This window comes from Ahaetulla prasina, chromosome 12 (genome assembly GCF_028640845.1).
Source record: "Ahaetulla prasina isolate Xishuangbanna chromosome 12, ASM2864084v1, whole genome shotgun sequence".
NCBI classification, from domain to species: Eukaryota; Metazoa; Chordata; class Lepidosauria; order Squamata; family Colubridae; genus Ahaetulla; species Ahaetulla prasina.
Genome location: NC_080550.1, coordinates 7,543,102 through 7,556,053, shown reverse-complemented (window position 1 = coordinate 7,556,053; position 12,952 = coordinate 7,543,102). Strand labels below are relative to the sequence as shown.

The following is a 12,952-nucleotide window of genomic DNA, read 5'->3' as shown; positions in this document are numbered from 1 at the left end:
CTATTTACTAAATCTGCACTACTATTAATCTTCTCATCGTTCCCATCACCAATCTCTTTCCACTTATGACTGTATGACTGTAACTTTGTTGCTGGCAATCCTTATGATTTATATTGATATATTGACCATCATTTGTGTTGTAAATGTTGTACATATGCACCAAGATAAATTCCTTGTGTGTCCAATCACACTTGGCCAATAAAAAATTCTATTCTATTCTATTCTATTCTATTCTATTCTATTCTATTCTATTCTATTCTATTCTATTCTAAGTACCAGTCATGAGGAGTAGAATGCACCTTGTAGGAGATGACCTGAAGGAGGGGTCAAACGTGCCATAAGTCTGGAGTCTCTTCACAACCAGGGCTGAAATCCAGCAGGTTCTGTCAGGTTCTGGAGAACCTGTGCTAACAAAAACAAACCAGCTTCAGCAACCCAAGGGATATATGACGGTGACGTATGCCTGACGGTGACGTGGCTCCCGCGTGACACCTATCCTGCGCAGACTGCACTGGCTACCTGTGGCCTTCCGGGTGCGCTTCAAGGTTTTGGTGACAATCTTTAAAGCGCTCCATGGCATAGGGCCGGGTTATTTACGGGACCGCCTACTGCTACCGAATACCTCTCACCGACCCGTGCGCTCTCACAGAGAGGGACTCCTCAGGGTGCCGTCAGCTAAGCAATGCCGTCTGGCGACACCCAGGGGAAGGGCCTTCTCTGTGGGGGCTCCCACCCTCTGGAACGAACTCCCTCCAGGACTTCGTCAACTTCCGGACCTCCGAACCTTCCGTCGCGAGCTTAAAACACACTTATTCATCTGCGCGGGACTGGATTAGATTTTAAATTTATTGGTTTTAAATGGGTTTTATTATTTATATGGTTTTAACAATTCGGCTATGGAATAAGTTTTTTACTTGTTATTTTAGTTTGTATTTATATGTATTTTTAAGTGCCTGTGAACCGCCCTGAGTCCCTAGGGAGATAGGGCGGTATATAAATGTGAAAAAATAAATAAATAAATAAATAAATGCCTGGGACTGATCTCAAACGATCATCATCACAGTTAAATTGTGGTTATTTTAAACATGGCTTGATGGACCGGCACACTGGTAACAAAAATCATAAGCCATGCTTTATAAATCAGAAGGACTGGACCCCCACACACAATATGTTCCACTAAAAGCAGAGGAAAAAACCCATAGTGGCATTACTCAATATCAGGGGTGTCAAATTCGATTTCATTGAGGGCCACATCAGGGTTGTGTTTGACCTCAGGGGGCTGGGGTGGGCATGGCCAGGGTGGGCGTGGCCATCTTGACATCACTCGTGTCGGAGGGGGCGCCTGTGGTGGCCTGAGTGCTCTGCAAGCGAAAACGAATTCCTGTTTCGGCTGCGACGGCCTCCTGCAACCCTCTGCTAGCAAAAACGGAGCTTGATCGAGCAGCGTGCGGCTTTCCCAAGCTTCGTTTTTACTGGCAGAGGCACTGCAGGCCAGTCCTTTGCTGTTTCCAGGGCGGCCCCATGGGTCAGATCCGGTGGTGGGATTCACATTTTTTTACTGCCGGTTCTGTGGGTGTGGCTTGCTGGATGTGGCATGGCTTGCTGGGCATGGCAGAGGAAGGATACTATAAAATCTCCATCCCCACCCCACTCCAGGGGAAGGTTAATGCAAAATCCCCATTTCCTCCCGATCAGCTGGGACTCGGGAGGCAGAGAATAGATGGTGGCGGGGCCAGTCAGAGGTGGTATTTACCAGTCCTCTGAACTACTCAAAATTTCCGCTACCGGTTCTTCAGAACTGGTCAGAACCTACTGAATTTATTTATTTATTTATTTATTTATTTATTTATTCATTCATTCATTCATTCATTCATTCATTCATTCATTCATTCAATTTTTATACTGCCCTTCTCCCGAAGGACTCAGGGCGGTTCACAGCCAATATAAAAACAACATAGCAATAAACAAAAGTTAAAAACATATTAAAAAACTAATTCTAAAATTTGGCCGAAAAATTAAAACTAGGGTAAAAACCATCATAAAAGTTCCCATTAAAATTTCGTTAGGCTAGCCCCGCGCAATGGAATAACAAAGTCTTGAGCTCGCGTTTAAAAGTCCGGAGGTCGGGGAGTTGACGCAACCCCAGAGGCAGCTCATTCCAAAGGGCAAGAGCCCCCACAGAGAAGGCCCTCCCCCTGGGGGCCGCCAGTCGGCATTGTTTGACTGACGGCACCCTGAGGAGGCCCTCCCTATGGGAGCACACAGGTCGATGGGAGGCTATTGGTTGCAGTAGGTGGTCCCGTAAGTAACCCGGTCCTGAAGCCCACCTTTGATCAGATCTAAGCACCCCGGAGGCCGGATGCTGGCCACAGGCCTCAAGTTTGACACCCCTGCTCAATATGAAGATCCAGCTACTGATTTCATAAATTTGTTTTAATTTGGCAGAAACTGAAGTTCTCCCCAAGGCTTCCTGACGTTGCTTGGGTGGAAAACAAGGGAATGTATGTCCCGGGCAAAAACTGTCTGCCTGAAAAAAATTCAGCACATCAAGGACACAAGAGTTCTTCCCCTTCAGGACAAGCCTTTTGTTATGTTTGTGTAACCTCAGATTGATTTACATAGGAAAATGCTGAAGCACACGTTCTTCTCTGCTATATTGTGAAGTGCTATAATCCTGGGAGAGTTTGAACCATATGGCTGATGAAAAACCAAAGGCAAGACACACAGTGACTTTTCCTTGGTTTTCTTCGCAGTCACTGAAGAGAAAGCTCTCTTGGAAATTAAAAGTCGTACGCTGGGTCTTCCTTTCCAAATATGGTGTACAGGTAGTCCTTGGCTTATGACCAGTCATTTAGTGACCGTTCAAAATTATGATGGACACCTCCCCTCCTGAAAAGTACTTAGGACATGGTTTTGAAGTTCCAACTTCAGGCACAACACAAATGAAGGCAAATCTACGAATCCCAGGATATACGTGTCCCCCTAACTATGTCAGACAGATGGGGAGGAAGCTAACCACAAGACTGCAAGAACACAAGCGAGTGGTCAGATGAGGAGACCCGAACTCATTGGTAGCCTCACAGTGCAATGAGCAAGGACACACCCATTCAATTTTTCAACTACTAAGATTGTTGGACGAGCAGGTGCAAAAACAGCCAGGGACGTGATTGAAGCCTAGAAAACACTCCCTTTGTCAGTCCACAGAAGGGCTGATTCACCACCAGCCTATCAAATTCTTCAGAAGGCGAGGACTTGGCAGGACAAGCAAAACACAGCTAATGACTTAAAAGCCGGCCATCAATACACCCCAATCAACATCTAAAAAAGCCACATACCTAAAGTGACCAGATTTCAGTGATGGCAAAGTGGGACACCATTGACGGGGGGGGGCCTGCGCATGCGCTCTGAGTCTTGCCACCTGCCTGAAGGAGGAAGAGCGGCTGCTGCTTCCCCGCTCTTCCAGGCAGGCTCGGCTCTCCTCGGCTCTCCTCTCGGCTCTTCCTCTCGGGTGAAGTCAAGCGGTGTGTCTCCACCCTCTCGTGCCCCCTTCTCCACCACTCCCCCTTCTCCGCCTCCTCCTCTTGTGTTGCCGCCTCCCACTTTCAGAATGGGAGTGAAACAAAAAAAAATCGGGACTTTTTGGAATTGCCGCAGGACGCAGGACAAATTATTAAAAAGCGGGACTGTCCCGCCAAAAGTGGGACGTCTGGTCACTATACACATACCGCAGGCACCAGATAAATATAGCGCACACAGAATAGCCCAAAGCACAATCTGCTAGAGAGAAATTCCCTGAAGATGGGCTCCAACATGAGTCCGAAAGCTTGGAAGACAAAATCTCTGGTCCTGGTCACCGACTCAGATTGTATCTTGCCACAACACAAATGTATCTACAATCGATAAGGGAGAATATTTGTAGGTCAGGGTTGAAATGAGGGGTCCTTGGTGCTCACTGAGCTTGGTAGTTTTCTTGCAGACGTTTCATTACCTAAACTAGGTAACATCATCAGTTCTAGTAGGCAACATCACCACTAGGAAACAGCGTCACTAGCATAACTGATGATGTTACCTAGTTTGGGTAACGAAAGGCCTGCAAGAAAACCACCAAGCTCAGAGAGTAACAAGCATCCAGATTTACATGTCCTCTTTCTGAGAGCTTAACAACTGGCCTGCATTTATGACCGTTTGCAGTGCCCTGTGGTCATGTGATTGCAATTTACGGCAGTTTTTGGCATTTGCTTCCCATTTTTGGCAAACACCTGCCCATAGCTAACAATGGGTTCCCTTAATGACTGCAATGTCCATTTAACGACTGTGGTTTTCACTTAACAATCATCACAGAAAAGATCGTAAAATCCAAGTCTGGTCATGCGGTCAAACGTCCACCAATCATAATTCCCATCTGTCATTTCCAGGCTCAATTGATATACGTCTCAATTATCTAATTAAAAAAAGTTCCAAGACAGCAGATTCAAAGAAAATTTCACACCGCCTTTATAATTAAAGCTTCCCTTACACACATGCCTACAGAGTGTGCAAACTTTAAGGAGAGAGTGTGCCACATTAATTAGCAGATGTTGATGGATATCCAACCTCACATTAACTCCAGGCTAGTCACAGCTCAACGCTCACCCCCGATGACAGAAAAGGTGTTTGATTCTATCGCTTCCTTTTCCTACCGTTGTATGCAAATACCAAACCACTTGGAAATGTTTAAAGAGGGCTAATCACAGCCACCTATGAAAATTGATTTAGGGGGCTGAGAGGAATTTTTAAACCTGGTTAAAAAGGCGCAAAAACAACAGGACGCTGAGGTGACAGCCAATTACGAATGTATCAGGCGACATGGAAATGTTGACACAATCACCCGCAAAAAATGTCAGCGAGATGGATTCTTTCCTTATTCAACTAATAAATGAAAGAAGGGCGAGGATAAAATGTGTTTTTTTTAATAATTAAAAAAAACCTGATTGAATATATTAAGGAAAATTATGTTTTACTCCCAGGGACGTCGGGGAACAAAGCAACGTAGCATTTGATCAACTGCGCACCGATTGAAAGGATGAAAACACATAACACAGAGAGAGAAAAGAAAGGGGCACCAATATTTTACAAAATCAACTTTGTTCCAGAAGGGGGTGCACCCCACCCCCCCAAAAAAAGGAATATAAAGCCTGTAAACCCTGTTTCTAAATAATACAGGCGATGTTCATTTATTGATTTGTATCCCAACTGTATTGGGTTTTTTTTATAAATAACTCAAGGTGGTGAACATATCCAAAACAACATCCTCCTTCCAGTTTCCCAACAACAGTGAGGTTGGTTGAGCTGAGAGAAAGTGACTGGACCTAGTCACCCAGCCAGCTTTCAATGCTAAGGTGGAACTAGAACTCCCAGTCTCCTGGTGACTGGCCTTCACAGCTAAGGTGGGATTAGAACTCCCAGCCCAAAATCACCCAGCCATCTTTCAGGGCTAAGGTCGGGTTTGAACTCAGTTTCCTTGTGATTGGCCCTAAGTCATCCAGTTGGCTTTCATGGCTAAGGCAGGACTAGAACTCCCAGTCTCCTGGTGATTGATCCTAAGTTAGCTAGTTAGCTTTCATGGCTAAGGCAGGACTAGAACTCCCAGTCTCCTGGTGATTGATCCTAAGTTAGCTAGTCAGCTTTCATGGCTAAGGCGGGACTAGAACTCCCAGTCTCCTGGTGATTGGCCCTAAGTCACCCAGTTGGCTTTCATGGCTAAAGTGAGACTAGAACTCCTAGTCTCCTGGTGATTGATCCTAAATTAGCTAGTCAGCTTTCATGGTGAAGGCGGGACTAGAATTCCCAGTCTCCTGGCGATTGGCCCTAAGTTAGGTAGTCAGCTTTCATGGCTTAGGCGGGACTAGAACTCCCAGTCTCCTGGTGATTGGCCCTAAGTTAGCTAGTCAGCTTTCATGGCTAAGGCGGGACTAGAACTCCCAGTCTCCTGGTGATTGGCCCTAAGTTAGCTAGTCAGCTTTCATGGCTAAGGCGAGACTAGAACTCCTAGTCTCCTGGTGATTGATCCTAAATTAGCTAGTCAGCTTTCATGGCGCAGGCGGGACTAGAACTCCCAGTCTCCTGGTGATTGGCCCTAAGTTAGCTAGTCAGCTTTCATGGCTAAGGCGGGACTAGAACTCCCAGTCTCCTGGCGATTGGCTCAAGTCACTCAGCTGGCTTTCATGCTTAAGGTGGGACTAAAATCAAGAACTTTGTTTTTTAAGCGCCACCATCCTAAGCTATAGTTGGTTTTTTTCTCCAGTAGGTAGTAGAAATAAATAAATATGATTTCTTGTCACAGTAGTGTAATCATGGATAAATAACAGGCTTTGAGGAATGATATCTCTTCACTCAAAAAATATTAACCCGTTGTTCTCATCCAGTATCCTTTTAAAAGGGGGGGAAGAATGAAAAGGAGGTAAACAGATGGTGAATCTCCTGAAATACTTGAGACCTCATTTAATGCTAGCTCTCCTCTCAAGATTGTCCACAGAAAGCCAGATCAGAATGTGTTTCTGGTTTCCTCAGCCGCTGCCATTTTTCAGCGCAAAAGAATTCCCACCTAAAACTTCTGCATAGGATAATGAATACATCAAGAAACAAGCAGATGCAACCTATTTGTTATTCACAGCCAATTAGCGTGTTTGCTTATTCAAAACATATACAGATTTCAAAATAGGAAACACGGTTTCAGTCAATTCTTCCCATAGACTTTTCCTTTGATAATTTCCATGATCTCGGGGTTTGTTTGGTTTTTTTTTTTTAAATCAATCCACCCAAACCCCAGTCAAATTTATTGCCAGGATGCAAAGAATTGTGTTAAGACAGAAGAATAGGATGTTTTCAGTGGGCCTGTCAATTTGTAATATTGCCAATAACAGTGCAGGACTTCTACCTTCTGTAGCTAACAGCAATTGCATCTATCTGTCTGTCTGCTGATAGATAGATAGATAGATAGATAGATAGATAGATAGATAGATAGATAGATAGATAGATAGATAGATAGATAGATAGATAGATAGATAGATGACACAGTGGCTCAGTGACTAAGATGCTGAGCTAGTCAATCGAAAGGTTGGCAGTTCAACGGTTCAAATCCCTAGTGCCGCATACCGGGGTGAGCTCCCATTCCTTGACCCAGCTTCTGCCAACCTAGCAGTTTGAAAGCACGTAAAAAATGCAAGTAGAAAAATAGAGACCACCTTTGGTGGGAAGGTAACAGCATTCTGTGCGCTTTTGGCATTGAGTCATGTTGGCCGCATGAACACGGAGACGTCTTCGGACAGCACTGGCTCTTCGGCTTTGAAATGGAGATGAGCACCGCCCCCTAGAGACAGGAACGACTAGCACGTATGTGCGAGGGGAACCTTTACCTTTAGATAGATAGATAGATAGATCGATAGATAGATAGATAGATAGATAAGAGAGAGAGAGAGAGAGAGAGACACGAGAGAGAGAGAGAGAGAGATGAGAAAGAGAGAGAGATCTGTCTGTCTTTCTATCTAGCTATCTATCTAGCTATTTCTCTCTCCCTATCTATTTACCTACCTACCTATTGCCTGCCTGTCTATCTTCTGTCTGTCTGTCCTATCTATCTGTCTGATTTATATGGCTGCCCACTCACTCTCAGTGACTCTTGGTGACTTACAAAAATAAAAAACCCTCAATATACGAATAATAAAAACAATGCGCTCAAAAGCCTGATTGGGCTTATTATCAGGGGATGTCTTATTTTGGGGAAAACAGGTTAGTACATTGGGATTATATCTCCTAACAGTTTTAAAAGTCCTCATGGGATGATGGGTGCTGTAGTCTGATAGATTCTAGAGAGCATCAAAAGGCCATTCGACTATGCTCAGCGCAAAGTCCTCAGAACTGTCCAATTCAAAGGAACAACAATGTGAAACATGATTTAATTAAAGAATACTGGATAGAGATTTAGAGTCTGTAATGTATCCATAATTAATTAACACAGTCAATTGTGAAGTCCAGAAATATGTTCATTTTCATGTAATGCTTCAAAAACCATCTGTCACATTTTAAAGTTTTAGCTGTCTTAATTCTTCCATGGTGTCCGCTATTCTTTTCAGTATCAATTTCAAATTTCCCCAAGCCAGAGTTCTTCTGTATATGCTGGAATTACAACCTCCATAATCTAGAACAGGGGTCTTCAACCTTGGCAACTTTAAGACTTGTGGACTGCAACTCCCAGAATTCCTCAGCCAACAAAGCTGGCTGAGGACTTCTGGGAGTTGAAGTCCACAAGTCTTAAAGTTGCTAAGGTTGGAGAACCCTGATCTAGAACAGTGATGGCGAACCTTTTCTGCACCGAGTGCCCAAACGGGCCCTGAATGCGGCCCGAAAAACAGCCTGGAAATGGCCTGAAAAATGGCCAAAAACTAGGCATGTGCGCGCTGGCCAACTGGTCTTCAGGTTTCCGGCACATGCATGCACGCTGATCAGCTGGTCTTTGCGCACACCGGAGCACCAGAAACCCAAAGACCAGCTGGCCAACGCGCACATGCCTGGTTTTGGGCTGTTTTTCAGGGCCGTTTTCAAGCCATTTTGGGGGCCGTTTTCAGGCTGGTTTTGGGCCATTTTCAGGCTGTTCTTTGGACCAAAAATGGCCTGGAAAATGGCCTCAAAATGCCCAAAAAACAGCCAAAAAACAGCCTGAAAAAGGCCCTGAAAATGGCCTGAAAATGGCCTGAAAAGGCCGGGTTTTTTGGCCATTTTTCAGGCCGTTTTCTGGCACTCCGGTGCCCGCAAAGACCAGCTGGCATGTGTGTGCCAAAAACCAGAAGAGCAACTGGCAACTGCACACGTGCCCACAGAGAGAGCTCTGCGGGCCACCATTGGCACACGTGCCATAGGTTCGCCATCATGGATCTAGAACTTCCAATAAAAATAATAAGACCCATGTTTGCTCACATTTCTTCAAATTCTTTGGACTGCAACTGCCTTCAGCCTCAATTGGCCTGGTAAAATGCTTGGAAATAATGGAAAATGTAATCCAGGACATTAAAAAACCATTCCAGATGAAGAAAGATAATGTAGAAATTTCTTAGATACTTAGTGCAGTCCACAAACTTGGAAGTTCACTTCAACTGAGATGCCAAACTTTAAAAACTTGCAAGAACTAAGAATCCTGAAGAACAATTTACAACACAGTCTCTTTCAGCAGAACCAAGAAGGTTCCATGGCCATTTGCACTATTCAGTGCAAATGTGTGTGGAAACCTCTTGGTTCCACAGAAGTTTCCACACAAAAAGACAAAGAAAAAACAATGGCTACCAACCTGCCTTCTGTGGAGGACCTGTTTACTGCATGAGTCAAAAAGAGGGCTGTGAAAATATTTACAGACCCTTCTCATCCTGGATGTTTCAACTCCTACCCTCAAAACGACACTACAGAGCACTGCACACCAGAACAACTAGACCCAAGGACAGTTTTTCCCCAATGCCATCACTCTGCTAAACAAATAATTCCCTCAACATTGTCAAACTATTTACTAAATCTGCACTACTATTAATCTTCTCATCGTTCCCATCACCCTCCACTTATGACTGTATGACTGTAACTTTGTTGCTTGTATCCTTACGTTTTATATTGATATTGTCTCCTAGTATGATTTGATTGCTTATTTGTACCCTATGACTATCATTAAGGATTGTATCTTATGATTCTTAATGAATGTATCTGATCTTTTTATGTACACTGACAGCCTATGCACCAAAGACAAATTCCTCGTGTTTCCAATCCTACTTGCCCAATAAAAAATTCTATTCTATTCTGTTCTGTTCTGTTCTGTTCTGTTCCGTTCCGTTCCATTCCGTTCCGTTCTATTCTATGAAGATAAGCACTTGTTCCTCATTGTTCAGAAATACAGAACATGGAATAAATAAGTAATAGGAGGATAAGGTTTGTTTATGTGCTATAAAACTTTTTGAAAATAAGAATAGTTCAACAGTAAATTCACAATCTTACTTGTCCCAGCTTCTGCCAACCTAGCAGTTCGAAAGCACATAAAAAATGCAAGGAGAAAAATAGGGACCACCTTTGGTGGAAGGTAACAGTGTTCCGTGCACCTTTGGCATTAAGTCATGCTGGCCACACAACCATGGAGACGTCTTCAGACAGCGCTGGCTCTTCAGCTTTGAAACGGAGATGAGCACTGCCCCTAAAGTGGGAATGACTAGCACATATGTGTGAGGGGAACCTTTACCTTTACTTATTTATTATTATTATTAAAACAGAGGTCACCTCCTCAACCCTGAAAGCCTAGTTTGGAAACAATTTCCTATCAGCTTCATTTTAGAGACTCGGTTACAGTGATGAGGTTGGGGAAAGGAGGAACTTTCGTTTGTTTTATTTAAAAAACAACAACATACCAGAGATCTTAGAAGTAAAACAAAGCAACATGTTTCCCTTCTATCTCCTCTTAGGGAGGGAGGCCTTCTGATCATGCACTGAAGAAGCTGGGCAGGACTCCTTATGCCACGACAGTTGTGGGAGAGGATAAGGACGCTACAGTTACAGATAGCCCCAAAACTCACAGAAGGACCATTCTTCAAAGGACATGCCTCAGTCGAATCTTCCCGGCATGTTAATTTTGATGAATGCTAAACCTGACTAAGGAGCTCTGCAACGGAAGGAGACCATTTCTGTATATTTATCAGTGTCCCAATTCCTCATTAGGTTGAAGAATGACTTTTGGTAGTAGCTGGTAAAGGAAAGGGGGTAAAGATTTAAGATTTTAGGGAATGGAGACTCAGATGCCTCGAAGTCCCAGGAAAAACGGCTGTAGCTATGCATGGAACTCAGATATTCCTCCTATAGAAATGGATATACTGTAAATAGAGATAGGAATGAGGGAGAGAAAAAGAGATACAGACAGACAGAGACAGACAGATGAAGATGAAGACAGAGGAGGAGGCGGGGGGAGGAGGAGGAGGGATGATAGATGATAGATAGGATAGATAGATAGATAGATAGATAGATAGATAGATAGATAGATAGATAGATAGATAGATAGATAGATAGATAGATAGATAGATGATTGAGAGGGAGGGAGAGAGGGAGAGAGGGAGATGATGGATGATTGATAGGGAAGGAGGGAGGGAGAGAGAGATGATGAATGATGGATGATGGATGATAGATGATAGATGATAGATAGATAGATAGATAGATAGATAGATAGATAGATAGATATAGAGAGAGAGAGAGAGAGATAGATAGATAGATAGATAGATAGATAGATAGATAGATAGATAGATAGATAGATAGATAGATAGATGATTTGTAAGTAGGTAGAGAGAGAGATGGTAGGTAGGGGGAGAGAGGGGGGGAGAGAGGGGGGTGTTTGCCCATCTCACCCAAAGCGACTGTGACCCTAACTCCAAGAATCTCAGGAGAACATTAAAAAATAATAATAATAATTCCATGCTGGAAATTGGGAGATGCAATCCCAATGCTTCAAGAGGTCTGAATCAATCACAAAGTGAGGAACAGATGCAGCACCAAGAAAGTTCAGGCAGTATTTTTGAAATGAACCAATAAGGGAAAACGTGATCCATACACACCACCACAGAGGTAAGAGTCTTCTAAACTCCATCTACATCTGTCCATCGTCACACACTCCTCAGCCTGCACTAATAGAACAATTTCCAGTTGCTGGAAAAGTCACAACCACACTCTTCTGCGCCGATCGAACTTAACTATGATATAGAATTCTGGGCATCAAAAAAAATCTCAAAAGGGAAGTAATGCAGAGGAAAAGCAGCCAGGACAATCAAAGAAAGCGAGTAAATGAAAATGAGGAAAGATGAGGATTACTCATCCTCACTCCACCCCCTACATTCCCAGTTAAAATAGAAAAAAGTATGGCAGATGATTTTCAAAGTACCGCTTTCATACGAGGAATCTGACTCTTAACTATGTTTCAAACCATTTTTTTTGTTCATGGTGGCTTACTGTTTCCTTTGAATCTCCAGACCGCCATTCTATCTCCAGAAACCACTGCTTCATGAAGACAAGAACAGAAACTTGGCAGAGAGAAAACAAGGACCAATTTATGCTTTCCCTGCTATAGATGCATATATTGAAGCAGCAACCAAAACAGGATGTCTTAACTAAGATTTGCTAGAAACTATGATTACAAGATAGGATCCCAAACCAGAAGAAATAAAAGATCTTTTTTTAAAAAAAAATCAAAAGAAACGACACAATCTTGACCCTTGAACATGACTTGAAGGTCTTAATGTGTACCCCTGAACCACAGAGAGTTGAGCTGACAAGAGATTAATTTATAGCGAAAGACTAACCACGTCAAACGGTCCATCGGAATCGCACCTAAGCGGGCAACGTCCAATCGTTGTCAAAGACTCACAAAATAAAATGCTGCAGACTAAAGTGTGGAATTTAACAACAAAGATTAAGCCCAAGGAAGCAAAGCTGAGGACTTCTTACCAATCATATGATTTGCGACGTGGATCTGTATCTCTCTTTCATTTTCGAAGGTCATCTGGCACTTGATACACTGGTAAGTCTTCTTCTGTTTGAGAAAGAAAAAAGAGGAATGCATAAGGCAAATCATGTTTATTGCTGTGGCAGAATTCTTCGTGTTCTACTATTAATGCAGAGTAGAATAGAATAGAATAGAATAGAATAGAATAGAATAGAATAGCAGAGTTGGAAGGTACTTTGGAGGTCTTCAACCCCCTGCCTAGGCAGGAAACCCTACACCACTTCAGACAAATGGTTGCCCAATCTCTTCTTAAAAACTTCCAATGTTGGAGCATTCACAACTTCTGGTGGCAAGTCATTGTTCCATCAATTAATTGTTCTAACTGTCCGGAAATCTCTCCTTATTTCTAGGTTGTTTGTCTGAATTAGTTTCCATCTACTGCCTCTTGTTCTTAATCTTGTCGTT

The 12,952-nt window shown here is 43.2% G+C and overlaps 1 protein-coding gene across 2 annotated transcripts in view; it reads right to left on the bottom strand.

The window, feature by feature from the left end:
• The window catches only part of ZNF423 (zinc finger protein 423), a 304,646-nt gene that overhangs the window by 129,840 nt on the left and 161,854 nt on the right, over window positions 1-12,952 (bottom strand). For both annotated transcript variants that reach the window (XM_058155221.1, XM_058155222.1), the window contains exon 5: window positions 12,490-12,574. In XM_058155221.1, coding sequence (XP_058011204.1) covers window positions 12,490-12,574 — 85 coding nt within the window. The remainder of the gene's footprint in view (window positions 1-12,489; window positions 12,575-12,952) is intronic.